This window comes from Populus nigra, chromosome 4 (assembly GCF_951802175.1).
Source record: "Populus nigra chromosome 4, ddPopNigr1.1, whole genome shotgun sequence".
Lineage (NCBI taxonomy): Eukaryota > Viridiplantae > Streptophyta > Magnoliopsida > Malpighiales > Salicaceae > Populus > Populus nigra.
In genome coordinates, this window is record NC_084855.1 from 5,380,145 (window position 1) to 5,401,878 (window position 21,734).

General features: G+C 30.8%; 1 protein-coding gene across 1 annotated transcript; it reads right to left on the reverse strand.

Moving 5' to 3' along the window:
* Positions 1-943: 943 nt before the first annotated feature.
* LOC133691814 (uncharacterized) lies at positions 944-2,287 on the reverse strand. Its single transcript, XM_062112409.1, has one exon. The coding sequence runs from the start codon at positions 2,111-2,113 to the stop codon at positions 1,184-1,186; it is 930 nt and encodes a 309-aa protein (XP_061968393.1). The 5' UTR covers positions 2,114-2,287; the 3' UTR covers positions 944-1,183.
* Between the last annotated feature and the right edge of the window lie 19,447 nt (positions 2,288-21,734).

Sequence of the window (21,734 nt, forward strand, 5' to 3'; positions counted from 1 at the left end):
CTTGCTACGTGACAGAGGTTTGTGTATTGGTAGCCGTCTGCCGTAAATCAAACGGCGAGGCAATTGATTTCAAGAAACTGCATGGCAAATAGAGTGGATGTGCGACCTTCACTTGAGAGGTAACCTTTTAAAGTCAGCTAGATTCCACCTTCACAGTCTAATCCTGCGGGTCCACTTGTGGAGTTTACTTGCACTAGCCGTGTGGCAGAGGTTTGTGTACTCGTAGCTGTCTGCCGTTAATCAAACGCCGGTAAAACAACGAATTATCTCACGCATGACACAAACCCCTTTTAAATCAAAATCAAAATTAATTTTTTTTAAAGAAAAAGTAAAGGGGCAAGGGAGGTTACTTTAGCCCAAAGGAACAATTGTTAATTAGCTATTGAACCTTTGTTAATTTCTCACAAACAAAAATTCTTGCAGAGGAACAATGTATAGCAGGGTGTTTTTTAAGAGACTAGGTAACCTGAAAGATAGTAGTCATGTAAAGAAAATAATTCTTTTTAAATCAAAAGTTATCATTTCAACTTACTTTTACTTTTCATCCTCTTATATTTAACCTTTTTTCTAAACAGCCAAACTAAATTCTTCATTATAAAATTAAAAACCATCAAGATATTTGTTTTTAACCATGAAAACCGGAAAAAAAACAGTACGAAACAACCTATCAAGTTCATGTACTAGATCTACATCAACCGAAGCATAAATCCGAGGTTACCTACTCTTGAATTTGAAGAGACGATGGCGTTTCACGTTCAGGGGCACTACAAATCAACGGCGCAGGCCATTTAAAGAATAAAAAAAAAACATTGAGTTCATTGTATAGGGATTAATTCCACGAAAGTATGCAGTCCAGGAACTCCGATGATTTTTAACCAATTCATTAAAATAAAAAAATAAATAAAAAGCTCCAGCCGCAATCCAGCAAACATGAAACATCCAATATATAAGGAAACAAACAGATCCTTTTTTCTTTTATATATATATCTTCTTTTACAATCGATACAGAAATTCTGATCTAGTTGATCATTTTGAAACCAATAAATGAAACTGATTAAGAAAAAACTGAAAAAGAAACCAATTAATAATGAATATCCTCTTGGAGAGAAGAGAAAAACAAAGAAAGAAAGGAAAGATTCTTATGAACAGCACAACAATTTAAGGAGGGCATGCACACACGATTTCACAGAAATATAAAACAATCCAAGGAAATGAGAGGATTGTCGATGTCTTCCATGGGAATAGAGTCGCTATCTTGTTGAGCTAGTGCTTCTTTTACTGCATCTTCATCTATTTTAGAGCTAATACGATGAATGCAAGTCTCTCTATTCCTCAGACAAGAACGAAGCTGGCTCGAATTGATGTATTGACTAGGCAGCCTCAAATTTTCCTTTCTTGCAGTTGAAGAAAAGGAATTAGCTGAATTTACCCTGGCACCAACCGTACGCGCTGAACAACTTTCCTTTGGCGTAATTGTCAAGATCCCCCTGCCACTATCTCCATTAAATCGCCTGCTAGGCGATGGTGACCTTAAAGTTCTACTGATTGGTAGAGAATGTGAAGGATTAAACCTATCTGGCTCCTTACGAAAGCTCTTTTGTCGTGTTAGTGCTGTTGGTGAGTTCGATCGAACTCTTTTATGGGGTGTCGATGTGTTTACCTTTTGTGGGATCGATTGCTTCATTGGTGCCACGACTTGTTTTGCTGGTGAGCCCAGTTTTCTGGAATACACATTTGGCGATGCTAGCAATTGTGATCGTTCCTTAATTGAATTGATGCGGATTATGTGCGGATTTTCCTTGACACATGACCACAAAAACTCGTTGGAGAATGATCGATCTTTTGAGTTCAAGATCGAAGATCCACTAGAGAGTGATGAGCATGAACTAATTGTGGTGGTGTTGCTATTGGTACAACAAGTAAAAGCAGAGCCAGAAGAAGATGTAGATGTGGTAGGTGAAGGAGGGGATGGGGAGATTTTATTTGATACAGGAACAGGAATCTTGGGAGTTTTTGGAGCCTGAGAGATCACGAGCTTGTCTTCGACATTGTTACCATGACATTCTTCAAAGGAACGTTTCTTGGGTCTGCATTTACTAATGCAACAACCCATTTTGTTAGATTTGAAATGGATGAAGAGGCAACTGAGATTTGGACTGCAGGCTTAAAGAACATGGTATAGCATTTTTATATAGTCTAGGAAGTTGAATCTGAAAAGGTGAAGGGAAGGTGATGGCTGGCTTTTGCTTTTCAAGATTTTGAATTCGGTTGCCGGGGATTGATTCCGTTGGATAACGGTTATATGTAGAATATGATGCTGGCTGCTTTATAAAAGCTTTCATATTTAACCCGCTAGATTAAGACATTGTTTTTCTTAGATACAACCATGCTTTTTATAAAATTAAAATTTATTTTTATTTTTTTAATATTTTTAAATTGTTTTGGTATAGTATATTAAAAATAAATTTTAAAAAATTTTAAAAAATTATTTTAATATATTTTCAAGTAAAAATTACTTTAAAAAATAATCATTATCACAATATCAAATACTATTTAAATATATATTTAAAATTGTAATGCAGAATATTTTTCTTAATAATTTTAATTCAAGGTTAACTTGCAATAAAAATTCTAAAACTTTTTCTAAATATTAAAAAACAAACTAGTAATATAACTTTACTAGTTTAAGCTATGATTGGCTATGATAACACTGACCGTACTCATCTTTCTTGAGAATGCATGGACACCATAGTTCTAGTTTCAGAGGCGGGACTTGTGCACTAAAAATTTTCTATTACCCTTTGTGATTTGGGATTTACAGTCTGAGATTGCCAGTTTAAATGAAGGTTAGTTAAAATTTAATTTTTTTATTTAAAATTATTTTTTATAGTTTTAAAATATTTTGATGTACTGATATTAAAAATAAAAATTAAAAATTAAAAAAATATAATACTTTAATATAATTCTGAATAATAAAATATTTTAAAAAATAATAATTAAGACACTTATAAACACTCCTAAAATATTCCATGCTGACGAGGATTGCTGTATTTCGTGTAAAAAAAAAAAAGAAACGTGTGTAGATCAATGGTAAATTTTGAATAACAAAGAGCGGAAGAACAGATTACATCAGGATTCTGGCACGTTGTGCTCTTCCGGTTGCAAGAGAATTTAATTTTGTATATGACAAAGTTTTTCTATTTTTCTGATCAATCTGGTAAACATTCTGCTATACATTTGAACTTAGTGTCTATTTCTTTTGTTTTACAAAAAAAAATATTTTTTATATATTTTTTTTGTCTGTTTACAAAATATTTTTTAGAAAATATTTTCTTAAAAAATAATTAATAAAAAAATATTTAACAATGAATTTTCAAACCAATTTCATTTGTTATAAAATATTTTTAGCTCATGAAATTTATAAAATATTTCATAAATAACAATTCATTTATAATACCATCCAACTATTTTCACCACAATTTATATCTCACTATTATCTTTTCTTTATTTTTTTTTACGATCATTTTATTATCATCTCCTCTACTATTATTGTTACTTTATCATTATTTTTTTATTTTTTTATTATCATTACTTTCTTTATTATTATTATTATTTTATCATCAAAACTTTTTTTTATTATTACTATCATTTGGAAGATATTTTATGAAAATATATTTTACTTATAAAATATTTTATGTAAAAAATAAAAAAACGAAACTATTAGGTATGCAAGGTTTAGAATTAGATGACAAACGTTTTGGGCTTATTCAACTGGGCTAGGGTGAATGCATCTAAAATCAGGTCTTCCAAGTGCCGTAAATCTGGGACTCTTAGCTGTGTATGTTTATTCCTACAATGATGGGCTTATCCGTATCATTGGACCCACTTTGATGATTTACTATGAGATCCAATGGGCCCTCCGTTGTAGAATAGGAGTGGCTATGCTCCTCTATGAATTTTCTTTTAATTTTAATTTTAATTTTTTATAAACATAACTGTTTAGAATTATTTACGACCAAACATCTCCGTTCAGGCCTGAAAAGAATTACGAATACAGTAGCTTAGTCCATATACTTCCTAGGAAATGAAAGAGGCTTTTGGGAAAATTATTATTAATTTATTTTAAAAAAACATAAATTTATTGTTATTCGAACAATGCTTTCCCTTTTTTTCTTTTTTTTTCTTTATTTTTTTTATTTTAATTTCATCATTTAATTAACTTAAGATTTTTTTTTTCTTTTTGATAATTTTTTTTATCTTTTAATATTGAGCTAAATAAGAATTGAAATTCATGATTTATTCTAATTTGTTTTATTAGAGATTATCTCAATTTCATAACTTATGTCATAGGTTTTATGGATTATGTCTCTTTTTAATTGCATTTTTCATTAATTTCATTCTATAATATTAAATTGATTGAGAATTAAACTTTATAATTTATTTTAATTTGCTTTCTATAAGATTATCACAGTCTTATAACTAGAATTATGGATTTGACATGTTAACTGTGGTTGCTCGAGTCAATCTAATAAGTTGTCGTATCAATTTTTATTTTTTAAAAAAAGATATCATCTTGATTTTTTTTCGAGTTAAAATTAGAACTAATCAAGCATCGAAAATAATTTTAGATTATTAAAATGATTAAATCATATCAAGTTTACCTGTAAAGTTTTAAAAAATTATGCTAGAAAACATGTTACTAATATCTAAGCATTTTTTTATGTTAAAAAAAATTGATTTAACCTGTAATATAACATGATTATTTTTATGTTTTTTGTTTGTAATGAATTTACATCCTTTGTTCGTTATCCGTTGTAGAGACAACTGTCAAAAGTCACTTTAGATAATACCAGGTATATTAGTGAGTGTTTAATAATCAAAACTAGTTAAAGATTGGAAGAACAAGCTAAAACAAAAGTATTTAAAATAAAAAGAACAATAATGACAAGCGGATAAATTTGTAGAACAAAAAGGAGAACACCTTGTAATATAATCTTTACTTCCTGTAGTTACATATGAAAGGAGTGTTTGGGATTATAATAATAATCGGGATATAATTTTTGTTTTTTAAAAATATATTAAAATAATATTTTTGTTATTAATACATCAAAATAATTTAAAAAACATAAAAAATTATTTTTATATAAAAAAATTAAGTTTTTAATAAACACAATTTCAACAACATTTTCAAAACAATTTAAAAAATATAAAAAATTAAATTTTTAATAAGTACAATTTCAAAAACATTTCCAAAACAATTTAAAAAATATAAAAAAATAATTTTATAAGAAAAAATAAAAATTTTAATAAACATAATTTCATTTTTTCAAATACTGCTTTTAGAATAGCCGCGGTTTTTCAAATACTGCTTTTAGCATAGCCGCGGTTTAAAATTTAATATGGTTTGTACGTTTTGGATCGTTTTGATGTACTGATGTCAAAAATGATTTTTAAAAAATAAAAAAATATTGTTGACATATATTTTAACACGAGAAGTTATTTAAAAAACACATGTAATCACACTGCCAAACAAGCTCTTTAGCATAGCCGCGGTCTTATCTTGTGGCATTTTGAGAATGACTATTCCGAGGAAGCTTGTGCGCATAGTTGTAGTATTCGTTTCAAGGTCTTATACAGTTTAAGGCCCCCTTCCTTGAGTTGTTGGATGAACACGTGGATTATTGAGTCAGATTAGACTAGCCATTCATTCAAAATATTTTCTTTTTAAAAGTCTTCAGAGTTGACCTGGTAGAGTTTCCAAAGTATAGAATTGCCTTCCAGTCACTGGATAAACCATGATTAGAACTTGTAGAATTTTGATGTCGTGATTTTATATTGGATTGATTCTGGGTAATATAATCCATGATACCCTTTGCGCAATCTATGAATCCTCCTTCACGCCTCCTCGGAGTTCAACTCTGACACCACCAACTTATACTCCAATCTAACCATAGAAGCACCCTCTTGGTGAACTCTAACTGCATGTTAAAAGCGCACCATATCCCGAAGTCTGCAAGCCCCATGAAAGCTTAAGCTGCAAATTATTATGTTGCTTTTTCACCCCTTGAAAGCACTGCATGACAGCTTCCAGTGACAGGGACGCATTACAGGGAGGAGGAATTGAGGACAGGTTTTTTATCTGTTCAATTTGGTAGCGGTGCAGACTGTGGGGTCCGAGGTTTCTCTTTCCAAAAGTGCCCTACTGCAAAAGTTCAACAATTACTGACTCTTTTATGTGGTTGCGGCTAGGTACCTGAACAACGTCCATTGACAACAAGAAGGAAAAAAACAACGCTCCCTCCCATGTTATCCCAAACACTGCTTGATGCTAAAACGGCGAGATAACATCAAGTGCCCTTTTTTTATATGACGCCATTCATGATTATCAACACAGACATATAGTAACTTAATTGTTCATAAATCAAAGAGTTCTTTCAACAACAGAAAAAAGACCTTCAAAAATGAAAATAAGATGAGGATTAAATTCGCATGGCAGCTGGAAATTACATTAAAAGAGGGGTAGCAGAGTCGCGAAATTGTTCAGTTGGAGTAAGCGGGTCATCTTCAATAAAACACGCGACATTAGATCAAATTCAAATTATACAGAGAAGATTAAAACAAGGGATTGAAGTACTTAACCAGGGGCCAAGAAACCAAATCGTAAGGCCACTGGCAATATAATAGATATTCAAGTCATGCTCGGTTAATAAATAACATTATAAAGGATATCCCTGCCACATTAGAAGAATTCAGCCCATATATATAGCACACGATAACTATGAGCTCGAGCCCCTTTTATTCCTCAGATTAAACCAAAAAAGAAAAAGCTCCTATTCTTCATCCCAGCAACTCTATTAAGCTAAGCTGGAGATCACGGCAGTTACTTCAAGAAAAGAGAAGCGCACAAACCCCAACTAATTAAAGGAGAAACATATGTACATGTACAGCAATCAAGGCAAATACCATGCGGAACTCTAAGTATTACCAGTTGGAGGGTTGGAAGAGGAGGGTTTACCAGTAAAATCCTCCCACATCTTCTTCTTTATACCTCCTCTCTTGGGCGGTGCCATTGGCCGAGAAGGCTGCCCAAATCCCCGTTCACGAGGGGCTTCACTGGTGTTAGTTGCGGCATTATTGGTGTTCTTTTGGTTGCTGCTGACTTCACTCATCTGGCTGATCTCTTGTTAATTAATCAGATCTCGTATTTGATGTTACAGATTCAAAGTTTTGGAAATGAAGTGATAAAGCTTCCTCAAAACAAAGGGAAGAAACAAATATTGGAGGGGAAAGAGAGACAAATGTATACGACAAAAAATGAAAAGGCAATTCCTGCCCTTATCAGGTGGATCGGGTTGGTGCCTGCCCCGGTTTGTATCTCACATATCCTTAATTTTATGCCTTGCTGATCTCTCCTTAGAGTTATGATTGAGGTCCCGGGGACGTCTGTTTTTGGGATCTTAGACACGTGTCCGTTAAATACGTAAGCAGCCCTTTCGGGCATCAACCCTCGACCTCAACTCATGGTCATGGTTAGTCCTCCTCTTCCATGCCATAGATCATAAAGAGCATCCCACATGTTTTCAAGAATAGTTTCTGGAATCTGGAGGGGTAGTTTAATTAGTTATATTTTAATAATTATGAGTTTGAGTCTTTTTAAAACCACTAAAAATTTATAAAGTTATTAATTTCAGAACCTGTAAAATTAATTAAGGTATATAAAAACTAATCAAAACATCTATATTAATAAAAAATTAATTAGTTATCAGAAAATAACACTTCTAAGATATCGAGGATTTCTAATTTATTTCATGGATTTAGAATTATATCAGAATATTTATGTGTTTGGCCTCCAAAAAAATCACTTATTTTACTGTGGATTTTTCACTCCTTTTCAATTTTTCCTGAATAATTTTTATGAAGTCGAAATTCCAAGTTTTAATGGCGTAGGTTTTCCCCTTTAAACATATTTAAACTCTATTTTTGCAGAGTTGTTAGCTTCTCGGTGGAGAAAACAATCAAACACTACCCTAGAAAGCAGTCGTTTCTTTGTGTAAACCGTAAACTTCCATTAATTATAAAACTGCAAGGTATCTGACATGTAGAGGCAGGGGAGCTAGGAATTTTGGTTTGGAGGGCCAAATTAGAAAAATAATTCTAGAGGAGGTAAAATTGATTCTTTTTTTATTTTTAAGACTAAAAATATAAATTGTTAAAGAAAGAGGCCGGAAGAAAACTTTTCCTTGCAGGGGGCAGCCCCCGTTGCTCTGCCTCTGTGTATAGGGTCCCTAATTTCCTGCCCATATCCTATCACCAAAGAGGACAAACTTTTGACTTATGCAAAGATTGAAATGATGGGTTTTTTTTTTTCTTTTGTATATTCCTTTAATTATAACGCGAATAAGAAAATCCAAAATGCTAGTATAGTCAATTTATTGTATAATTCTCTCGTGATGAACGATGAAAATGGATTCTATGGAAGACTTTATATATATATATATATTTGGTATTTTGATGTAAAATTTTTTAATTGAAAATATATTAAAATAATATTTTTTATATAATTTTTTAAATTAATACACCAAAATTATTAAAAAAAATACATAAAAATTATCAATATTTTAAATAAAAAATAATTTAAAAAACATAAATTATCGTAATAACAGACAGGCAGGTATCCCCTGCTTGGGCTTAACTCCATCCTACTCGGAGATGCTGTTGGTATCGTGTTTCAACTTTCAAGGCCTTACTTTCCATGTCTTCTTCACTGAAAAAAACAAGACGAAATTAAACTTATTCTTTCTTTTGTTATCTGAGTAATGAAATAAACTTTCTTTATTTCACTATAACTATTTACTTGTATGCTTGGTAATACAATGTATAATGTTTTTTTTTTTAAATTGTTTTTAATGGAAAATATATAAAATGATTTTTTGTATATTTTTAATATCAACATATAAAACTATAAAGAATACTAAAAATAATCAATTTAATATTTTATGAAATTAAAAATAATTTTCTTTCTTAACGCGGTGGCCTCCGTCCAATTCTGTCTCGCTATCTTCCAAAAGAAGGAACCCCCTCGGCTTGTCCTTTTCCAGTATTTTTCCTTCTTTTGGATCCATGGTGCATCCACTGGGCATTAATATGGATGGGCCCATGAAAGCATACCAGCCCAATACGTTTCACGCACATTTGGACGGGCAGTGCCAAGAGCGTCGATAAAAGAATAGCTTCGATATTTTAGTAAAGCTGGATATTTATTCCCGCCCGATGAGTTATTTTTTAAATAATTTTACCAGTGATTAAAATAAGTATTTGTGAAAACTTAAAGGATTTAGATTTTGAAAAATAAAAAATTGATTTCTTAAGTAAGTTCTTATTTATTATTCATGTGTTTTTTGTTTTGATAAAAAGAATATTTTTTTATTAGCAACATCGTTTTTTAAAAATTCAGTAATTTAAATTAAAGATGGAAAAACTACTTTTTGAGGGAAAATGTCCCATTTTCTTATTAATGTAATTTTATTTTATGAAAAAATATGTTTTTATTATTAGTAACATATATAGTTTATTAAATTAAAACTTATCATGATATAAAAATCAGATTTCAAATAAAAAAATTACATCTTCATTGTTTTTATGTGGCTGTATAAAAAAATAAAAAAAAATAATTAATTCATGAAAACCATATAAAAAATTAACAATGAAAAAAACCATATTATTTATTCACCTTGAATAATCAGGTGCAATGTTTTTAAAACTTTTTGCATGTTAGGCTTATATATAATTATTAACAAATTTGATAAAAAAATATCATTTTTATACAACATTGTTTTTTTAAATAAAAATCCAGGTCATTAAATTAATTATTTATAAAGATTCCAAAAACTTAAATTAGGGATGGAAGAAAATTATTTATGGAGGCAACAACCCCGTTTTCTTATTAATATAATTTTACTTTATATTAATATATTTTTTGTACAACATTATTTTTTGTATATGTGAATTTTCAAGCTTCTTACTAATAATCAGCTACAAGCAATATACATATGTGAACTTTCAAGCTCCATACTAATAATCGACACCAAGAAATTAATGTACATTATTCAAGCCAAGTGATTAAAAATGTTAGTATTTCCGAAAGCTATTTTATAAATGCAGCAAGCTGATGGCAACAGCCCTGTTTTCTTATTAATATAATTTTTTTTCTGTTATTGTGCTTGCTAGGACACAATTGGACACCCCATTATTCCATGTAAGTTGATAATATCTATGGATTAATGTTATTCAAATCTTTGAAATAATTCTGCTAATTAAGATCCTCAAGGCAGCATCTCTGCCACCTCACGTTGTCCAATCCTTAGAAATCCCTCCATCCAAACACCCATTAAAAGAAAAAGGAAAAAAAAAACATTCGCTTTCTTTCTTTAAATTTAAATTTGAAAAAAAAAATCATGATTCATTTTTATTTAAATACGTGAAGATTCAGTATTAGGATGTATTTTATCTTAATTTCTCGGTTTACATAGTTATTGGTTAACAATTAATGTTTTAGCATTTTATATCTTACTTTATATATATTAAAAAAATTTAGCTAATTTTGTTACAAAACCTACAAGAATGTAATAAGGTTTTTGTAACGAAGTCTTAACATTTGAAATCTTATTACAAAAGCTGGTTTGTGAATTTTGCAATTACATAATCAAAATATGTAACAGTTACATCAAACAGAATATTGTCTTAAAGATGCAGTTGTGGTATTTAACCAGATGTGTTAAAAATATTTCGATTTACAATGTAGCTGAATATTTAATAACGTAATAGCTGAATATTTTTCTTTGATATTTTTCTCTCTATAAAAGCACTCGAATATTTAACCCTCTGTACCGGGACGAAGGCATTGAAAGAATTAAAGCGCCTGATGATCATAAACAAATGCCTTTCTCTTTTGAACTCTAAGATCTGTAAAGGGATCGAGGCACACTACATAATTATTCTTCGCTCTTTTATTTGACACAAAACCCTACCAGAGAGACCTTATTATAAAACAGTCGTGTAATTTATTTATTGACTTCTTATTAATTATTCCCCCGACGTAACGTACAATGGGCTCCCACAAACGTAATAAGGTAGAGATCTTCGAGAGAAATTAATGTCACAGAAAGGACAAATAACTGAAAAATACTTTATCCTGTTTTTTATGGCTGCAATTTTCCGGCAAAATAGTCTCTTGTCGGAGATTTCGACGTCCTCCATCTTTCCAGACTATATTATCCTGCCACGGAAAAGATACCCTCTATGCAAAACCTCTCCGGTGACTGCCCGAAGTATAATATATATATATGAACTGCTCCATGTAACCAAAAAGACACTGTTCCGATCTATATATTAGCATCATTTGTAAAAACTCAACTACAGTCGATTAATGATTTTTAGTTTATTTATTCATTGTATTTCGAAGAAGTTAAGTCTATTCTTACACCATGTAAACCTTCTCTCTTTTTTAAGAATTTTGGCCGGGCTCCTGAAGCCATTTAAAACTGGCGTCCTAATGCTTAGACCTTTGGTTTCTAATTAGGGTTTTCAAGATCTAAAGAGAATGAATTATTAGAATCTTAAACTCATGGAAGTATGATAATCACCGTAAATTAATCCATAAAGAAATAGAAGAGAAGTATATATAGCGCGGTAGAAAATCAAATACCAAAAGTTTTAAAAATTCTTGAATCTAGCTTGTCAAAAAAGAGAAGGGAAAATTGGAATCTAGCTAGGGATTAGCGGTTTGCATAAAGAAAAGAAGAAATAGCATTAAAACACATAGAATGAGCGAGCTTATTACATTATAGTATGTTTTTACATGGGAAAAACAGAGGGAGTACTAAACAACAAACAAGAAGGTGGAGAACAACTATGCTTTTTGGGGTTTGATGATGGTTTTGGCGTTGTTTCTGCTCCTCTTGGCGAGCTCACTTTTTGGCAGCAGAGAAGCAAGGGATGAGGCCAAGGACTCGTACATCATTTTCTTCACCTTTTTCTTCTTAGGAAATACACTTCCATTCTTATTGGTGAACTGTGGTTCTGCCTTGGACCTCACCTCTTTCATTACGGAGCTAATCTCCTTCACCTTGTTTGCCTCCCTCCTTGCTGTTGCCATTTCCTCAGCTGGTGGTGCCTTTTCTATTCCTGCCTCGGGGCCTCTAGCTCAATATATGGAGTCTGCAAGCCAGTTGGAAACTTCCTGGGTCTTTCCTAATTAAAGGCTACAAACTTCAATTACGTGCCAACTCCACTTGCATTGACAAATAGACCCTGGAGTACTCTTTCTTTCTCTCCTCCTTTCTCTTTCTTCATTTTTCCCTTTCATGGTTTTTACCAATTACTGTTGGTGATTGCTGACTCCAGGATTCAATGGTATTAGCTTACATATTCTCATTAAAAAAAGGTAGTGGCATTCTGCTTATTATTTAAGCGGTTCCTTATTACGCTGAATTCAATCACAATATCAAACAGAGGTGAGAAAATGCAATGGGGCTGCTCTACTTACGAGTTTTTTTATTATTATTATTTTTAAAACATAAGCATGTACTGATAGGCACTTAACCTAGTCGTACATCATGAATTACCAAAAGAATGCGTGTTTTCAAAAAAGCAGGACTTGCAATGGCCAAAAGGGAATCTGTCTTGATAATTAAAGCACTAGTAGATTGTACGTAATGATTTGTTTCAGGGAAATTTCCCTAAAGACCAGGACTCCAATTGGGAGAAACCAATTTCTGGGTGAAAATGTTTAGTTAATTTATCGAGCTTGTGCTCAAGGGTCAAATAACACAGCGTGATTAAGGAAGAAACATGCCTCCGTCACATCTCGAGATTAACGAAGAGTATAGTGCCACATCGGTGATATACAACGTGTTGAATTAAAAGAGAAGGTCCCATCTCAAGAAAAAACACAATGTGAAAAGGAAACTGGTGATCTACACAACCATAAATCCCAATTTAAAGTCGATTATTATCCTCCCACAATATCTTGTTGCGGTGAGTGATGATCAGCGGTCAAGGAGCCAGGGAATTACGGATTAGAAAGAAGAAGTCGACTCGCAAGCAATGCTTAGTGCACCACATCGGCTCCAGCAAGGAATTGGTGGTGGTTTTCCAATGCGTGATCATGTATATCGTCATGCATGATGCGACGGTGTCTTTGCAAATCTACTCTTGAATTATAATAATAAATAAAGTTCTTCCTTATTTTGGAATTTGCCACAGCAAAATGACAACTTTAATTTAAAGACATTCGGCCTTAATATACATTACTAATTGATATTTGTTATTTTGGTATTAACTAGTAATGCCGACTTTGGATTTGAAAGGAGTAAAATATCTCTGTGGTTGGCTATGTTTAGTAATTAAATAGATGTTTGTATAAAATAAATATGGACAAAGATTTTATATAGCTTCCCCATATCCTTTGTTTTCGACTGAATCAGTTTAGGACTCCAACAAATGGGATTGTAGAAATTGCATAGAGATTGAAGCAGTTAAAACCACTAGATCATCCTAATTTAATAAATTTTATTTTAATATTCAGGGTATTTAACCATAATATATAAGTAAACACATCTTGCTTCATAACCCAACTCAAACCTTTATTTTAATATTCAGGGTATTTAACCATAATAATTAAACACATCTTGCTTCATGACCCAACTCAAACCTTTAGGTTTGGTGGGTCAACACTAAGTCAATTAAAACAATATATTTTTTAATAAAAAAAATTAAAAACAACATCATTTTTAAAACAAAATTTAAAAAGTTATATAGAAAACATGTCGGCTAGATTCTATATATCAATGTTGCTAGCTAAGGTCAGGTTAAGTAATTATGCATTTGACAACAAGCACAATAATTGTCAAAGCAATCGCCCCGTTAGTATTTAATACTAACGAGGACCTGTAGTAAAACGTACTGAGATATCAAGCTTAGCATCAATAATGTTTAAGGACACGATTCCCTGTGACCTATTAAATAAACTTCCTAAATAAATAAAATCATCTATTCGGCTTAAAGTGGACCTAGCTCGAAGTAAATTTTTCTTTACATCCCATTGCCACATGGTGTAGTTATTTTTTACTGAAATGCTTGCTGGAGGAAGCTTCTCGGAGATTTCTGCGTTAGGAGTGGAAGTCAAGAAGGCTAGTGATCAGCATACTTTTAACTTCTTGAATACCGATTAATTCTTTTATCTCTTCTAATTTATGATTCAGGTTGATCTTTTTAACCCAGATTTTTATCCCAAATCAACTTTCAAATCAGATTTTACAACTATGATCTTGGTAGCAAATCCTTTTTTGTTTCATTTTTCTATCATGTTGCAAGCTAGTATTCATATATGATACACAATATTGTGCTAGAGAGATGGACGGATATATGCATCGTTTTTCACTTATGTATTGTACATGCTTTCACGAGCATTACTCAATCTATAGTGATTGAAATCACTTTAAAAAAATTTATTGAAAGTAGGAGATTTCTTTTCAAATAATGACAAAACTATAAACCTGCAAATTCAGAAATTTAAGTCCATAGCATGTACGTATCATGAGCAGAGGAGGGAGTATCGTAAGGAAGTGCTCTGTTTTTGGATAATTGGATCAGTACTTCGTGTGTATAATAGAATGACTGCACGTATCTATAAGGTTATATCCACACTTATATGCTAAATAAAGAAAACCACGGCGAGGAGTTTCTTTATGTAAACAACTACAATTTTTCATAATATCCACATTATTTCCTTAGTGTTTTGATATTGATTCTGTCGTAAAAATATTTATTGATAAAATCATGGATATAATTGTTAGTTAAGAAACTTATCGTGAATTATTTCTATTATATCATTTATTTTATTGATGATATAATTACCAATGAATTTATAAATAAAAAAAACACGTCAAACAAAACAAATTTACCGGCATCATTTTGTTAGTAATTCCATCAATGAAAATGTCATGTCACTGCAAAAAAACCGCATTTCCTATAATTTCTCTTTGAACTCTTTGGATTTTTCCTAGGAATTTATTTCGTTAGTAATTCTGTTTGTAATGGCCAGTGGCAAAGTCTTGTGATTTTTTTTTAAATCTCTAGAACTTTTCAATCAGTTTAGTTCATTTGTAATTCCGTTAATATTTTGTTCAATATTTTAAAAAAATGAATAAAAAAATAGAAAGAAATTTAAAGAAATAAAACTAAAATAAAAAACCAAATATTTATTACAAATTTAAAAATTATCATTTTTAATATAATTTATATAGAGGATAGAAACTAAAGGAAAGGAAGGAGGCGAATTTTTCTGGGACCAGGAGGCAAGCTGCACCACATGTACCACTGAGGTTTGACAACAATTCCATGTATAATCACCTAAGTAATAGCAAAAAAACAAAACAAAATAATGGACCTAATTAGCTTTTGCCAAAAAGAGAGAAGTTAAAAAAAAAAAACTAACGCTATTGTTTTTTTTCTTGGAAATTAGTTTTTATGAAAAAAAAAATTCTTAAAAAGTGGATTATTTATTTATATTTGATAGTATTATGAAAAATAAATTTAAAAAATACTTTTTAGTATTTGGTCATGCCATGAAAAATAAGTTAAAAATAACTAATTAATATTTTTTTTTCAAATTTATTAAAAGAATAAGAACCTAAACTGACATATTAAAAAATTAAAGGAACATAAAATTCTATTTTTATAGATTATTTTAAATAAAGTAAATAACAATGAAAAGAATGAGAGCCAAAAATAACAGATAAAAATGTTTAAAGATGATGAAATTGAAAAAAAAAACATAAATTATTTCAAATAAAAAAATAATTGTCAAAAGAATGATGACCAAATCTGATTAGTAAAAAAAGTTAAAGATAATGAAATTAAAAAAAATTATAAATTATTTCAAATAAAATAAATAGTGATTAAAGAGATGATGATCAAATTTAATAAATAAGAAAGGATAAGACATGATAAGAAAAAAATAAATAACAATAAAAAATAGAATTAAAGTTGATATAAAAATCAAATTATATCAATTTTTAAGGGAAAAAATTCAAAATAAAAATTCAAAATAAAATATATAGCAATCAAAATATTAAGGACTAAATCTTATATAATTAACACATATCAAGATTTTTTTAATTTTTTACAATTTTTTTTCTAATATTATAATCAAAATAGAAGAAAAATACTTTTATAAAATTCAAGATAAATATTTTTTTAATTATAAAATTTTTTTCATTGAACAGCTTGTTTAGTAATAAACAGACCCGAAAAACTTTAGCAATTAATTTTTTTAAAAAATACAGCCTTAAATACCTATTACCTGGCACGGGACGGTGTAGGAACGCGCTGTTACGAGATTGGCTGTCTTGCCTAGGAAGGAGCAGGTAAGTGAACATGACATGAAGACAAACAAGCGCTTTTGGGTGTGATTGTTCTCTTAAGATGTGGACAAGTCATCGGATGGATATTTCAAAGATTCTATTCCGTACAAACAAAATCGCGGGCTTTGCGGATCTGATGTGGACAAGTAGGGTCCTTCGTAGAGGTGCTAATGACAGTTTCGTTTCTTCGTTTTTTTTTTTTTTTTTTTTTTTTTTTTTTTTTGATTTACGTGGGGTGTCCGGGCCAGCTTACGCGCACCACGACTATTCCCCACGGCCCGCTGGACATCCTGCAAGCCCAGGAGCATGTAAGGCACCGCGGGGGTGACAGGCGTACACATAGAGGGTCGAACCCGGGACGGGGGCGGAACAAGTCACACGAATTGACCACAGCAGCTAAACCCTCAAGTGCGGGTACACTCGAGGACTCGAACTCAGGACGCATAGGCAGGGCGAAGCCTGCCATGGCCACTGAGCTGCAAGCCTCGTGTGTTCGTTTCTTCGTTTTTGGTAATTAAGTTGATGGCTCTACTTCAAGTGAACATAAATGAAATAGAATGGTTTTATAATCTTGATTTATGGCTGACAATAAAGGGTTTTTTTAAGTTAACAAATAGATCCATGCAGTGAACAAAATGTTAATAGTATATGGCTTTATTTATTGATATATATTTGTAAGTACATGAATTTTAGATAATGGATCATATAAAAGAGATGCTACTGATTTTTTTTAAGAATTGAAATGTTAACACATTTTTTAATCTTTTTATTTTAGTTTTATATGTTTTTATTTTTTTATAGTTTGTTTGTTTGGATTAAAAAAATTAAATACATTTTTGAGGAATTACTAATGAACTACGTTCATTAAAAAGTTCTAACGAGTTGGAATAAAATTGCTTGAAATATCATTGAGGATATGTTAATCACTGACGGATTATATCCGTCAGTACTATAAAATAAATCACTAATGAAATTACAAATAATTTTTTTAGTCAATAATATGACATACTAACTTATAAAATTACAGATAGAATGATGTTAATAATTTTTTAATTTAGCATGTTTTTTCTATTTATCAATCTATCAATGTTTATATTATCAATGGACTGACTAGGCAAATAAAATTTATCAACGAGAAGTTTTCTTAGGAGCAGTAATTATCCGAGATGTCATGTAGTGTTCTAAACAACGACGGAACAATTAATCCGTAACATGTAAAATTGTGGCAATAAAAACATCAATAAGTGCAAAGAGAGAGGGGGGTTAATTTAGGCTAGCCACTCGGTTAAAACATTATCAGCGGTAATGTCATAATGGTAAATTTGTCATATCTGATCCCTTGGACTCCATTTATAGTTGCCCTTCTCATTAGCCTACTTTTATTCAAATGTTAATTTCCATGGCGACAACATATTGCGAATAGTTCTGTTACAGAAGTCCAAATGGTGTGGGCCTGTGGGGGTGGATAACGTGTACAGTGTCCGGTTAGCTTCGATCTGGCCCATTCACTGTACAAATAAAACCCTTTTTATAGTCGGTGACAAAGGCACCATTTCTGAATCAAACCTCGAAGGAACTTTTCTTAATATTTTTATAAGCTTTTTACAGCTACATTTTTTTTCTAGATTGAAAATATAAAATACTAACTATTAAACCCGCGAGCTCTAAAGTTTTTTAATAAACCTTGAGTATGAAAGCTGTTTTCTAAAAAAATTTCAAATTATAAATCATAAAGTTCGTGTGTCTAATCAAATAAACTAATAATCATTTAAGTAAATAAAAAAACTGTTAACAATAACTAAAAGAAAAATTAGAAAAATTAAGAGATGAATGTAGACCGAGATATTTGATCCTGTAAAATGAGATATTTAATCGTTTGTGTCTACTGAATTTGCTTATTAAAATGAATAAAAGATAATAAAAATAAAAACAAATACGGATCTAAAAATATTATGCAAGGCCAAATATATAAGAAATATTATTTAAGAATAGATATTTTCTTGTAAAATAAAGCTCACCTGTATAAAATAAAAAGCATTATTCAAAATTAAATGCAAAAAATCATTTTTTCAAAATCATTTATCCAAAAAAGGTTTGCAAAACTCACGGTCTAAACAATGAGACTAGGATATACCAATAGAGAAGAAGTTAAAGATAACCACAAAACTATTTTTTAAAAAAGAAAAAGCCATGTTGAATGTTAAAATCATAAAAGAATTTGAGAAAAAAAGGATCTTGAACCACATGAACTTGTCATTAGATCGGAAGCATCACAAATAAAAAAGCTTCAAAGCTCATTCCCCATCAAATCAAATGCAGTAGGATGAAACTGGAGAAAAAAACCACACAAAAATTGTGATTAAAAGAATGAGGGAGAAAATTGAAATAAAAAATAAATTAGATGTATCAAAAAAATTTAAATTGAAGGGTTAATTTAAAAACAATTAAACTTTAACAAAAAGGAAATTAAATCAAAAAATGATGGCTAAATTGAAAACAATAAAAAAAATAAACTTTGATTGAAGGATATAATTGAAAACCAACAAAACTTTAACAGAAGAGTTAAGAGAAAAAAATCAGAAATCAAAAGAATAAGAACTTAATTAGAAAACATAATATATGACAAATTGTAATTCAAGAACTAAATTGAAAAAAAAAACTAAAACTTTTATAATAGGACCAAGGATGACAATAAACAATAAAAAACAAAAAGGATTGAAATTGACAAATTTAAAGAAAAGAGGACAAAGGTGCACTTTCTCTAGAAATGAGAGAAAATAAAAAAGAAAAAACGCACGTCGTCTCATATGGTAGAGGACATAACGGCGCATCCAATGACACAAAAGAAAGGTATGTTTGGCCACTGTATGGGTCTGCACGCGCCACCCAGATATCACAGACGACACCTACCTATTGGCGCGTGCACGTTAGGCGCTAACACCTTTTTGAAATAAAATAATTATTTTTAAACATAAAAATATCATAATACCCTTCATGAACTTGAGAATCACAAAAAAAAAATCTTAGTGAAAGTACACAAATATCCCTAGATACATGTCTTTATTTTTATCTTTTCTCAGGGTATAATAGTATTTCTACTGTATTTCAAAGTGCAAAAAAGTTCTCGGTCAACAACTCTTTTTTTTTTTACTTCGGGAGTAAATATATTAATTTTGACTATTTCAATATTTTTAAAAATACTAAAAATCCCCGAGTCACAACTCAAAAAATTGTTAAATTTAAGGACAAAACTGTATTTTTAATATGCAAAAAAATAAAAAATACCAACATGCCCCTAAATAACATTTTAATGACTAATGGAACAATTATAAAGATTAACCATTATTTTTTTTTCAATTCAGGTATAAAATAATAATTTTATTATGGCAATTCACAATAAACTATATTTATTATTACAATAATTTTACTATAACAATTCACAATTATATGTCATAGTTCTAAAGTTTTTGTTAATAATATCTTGTCCTATATATTCCTATTGTTTTCCAAGTCGTTTTGGGTCTTTTGTTTTCTAGTTTTTAAAGAGCGACTGTTTAGTATAGTGTTAAACCTCTAGTTAACATAGTAGATATTTTTGCATTGATATGTTTGTTTTTGTGGTTGAGATTGAGGTTTGTGTTTATAGTTCATAAAAAAAGCTCTAAAAAATAAAAAAAATTAGTTTTTGTGGTTAAATTTTTTTGCATCATTAGGTTATACCCCATCTCTATCTCAACTTTAACTACAAAAACAAACACTTTAATTAATAAACGTGTGAATAAATAGGGTTTTAGTTTAATTAATTCTAAATTAGTTTCATGCTAATGGCTAATTAATCAACTAGACGAATGCCTTTATCAATTATATTAACCACCCTTGCAAGTTTAATCCGAAAAAGGGGATCTTAAAGATTCTTGGAAACGGGAAAATTATACTTCCATTTTTTAGATTTTCAATTTCACGGGAAGTTCCTTTCATTACACTTCAATTTATCCTCCACATCTATAGTTATGAGAAGTGGTTTCGATCAATTATTACAAGACACAGAACTATGAGCCAGCATCAAACACTCAATTAAAGAACGACGACAAGAAGTGAAAACCAGACACGGTACAGACAGCCTTTGACGATATAAATAAATTACGTGCAAGTAGAGTAGTGAAGAGGCAAAACTCTGGGTACTATTAAACATAACCCAAGACTGGTAAACGATGACACAAACATTTGATGAAGGCACGTAGCCAAATTAGTTTGTGCAGCAACCAGCCTTTTTGGATGGATCATAACAGAGAGCTGATGAGAAGGCCGGACAAGCAGAGCTAAGAGAAGCAACAGATCGGCCAATGTAACCTAGCATCATGGACTTGACCAGCCTCTTCTTCTTTGGAAACACACTCCCTTTATTTTGCTTGAGCCATGGCTCTGTCTTGGCTTCAACTGCTTCGCTTGGACTCAGCTTCACTGTCATGTTCGCTCCTGCCTGCTGTCTCGTCATGTGTCCCTCTTCACCACATTATTGAGGCTTCCAATTTCATCCTCTTACTTTATAAATGGGTTCTTTGTTGCTGTTTTATCCTATGCCCAACTGTCACCGAGAATGTACAGAGATGTTATAAGCTGTTACACGTTTGTCTCGGAGAGCAGCCACTGAAATAAATGCAAGCTTCAAAGGAATTAAGTTTTCCTGAATAATTCATCTTCTGACACGTGTGACTATAGACGAAAAACATGGTGGATTTTCAATGTTGTGCTCAAAATTTACTGGAGTGGACAGATAATGACTCTTTAGACTTTCGCCATGCGGTATCAGGCACCACATGCTGCCGGTAGCAATAGCGTAGGTTTCACACTTTCACAAAGGATAGCGTCCGTCTTATCGTTTTCTTTTCTTTGTTTGATTTTTAGAAAAATTACTAATACATTTTTCTTTTTGTTGTTTTTTATAAAAATTAATAATACATTTTTAAAAATTAAAAGACCTAGCTATAAGTTCGATTGATTCTTTTGTCGACAAGTGAGTCATTTTTTAAATCCTTTTTTTTTTAAATTCAATTTATTTTCTACTATCTAAAAACCTTTTTAAATAAAAAAAAATATGCATTTATTGTTAATTGTCCAGTTTTCATAAGATAACTTACTAGATTGAGGTTAATGTCTTTATTTTTTTATTCTCTTATAAATTTTTCAACTCTTACTGTACACTTTTAATCATTGTAAAAACCATAGCAAGAAAAGGAAAGTTAACACATAATTCACCAATAAAAAAAAATTAAGGTTATGTAAGCAATTTATTATTTAAGCAGATATTAT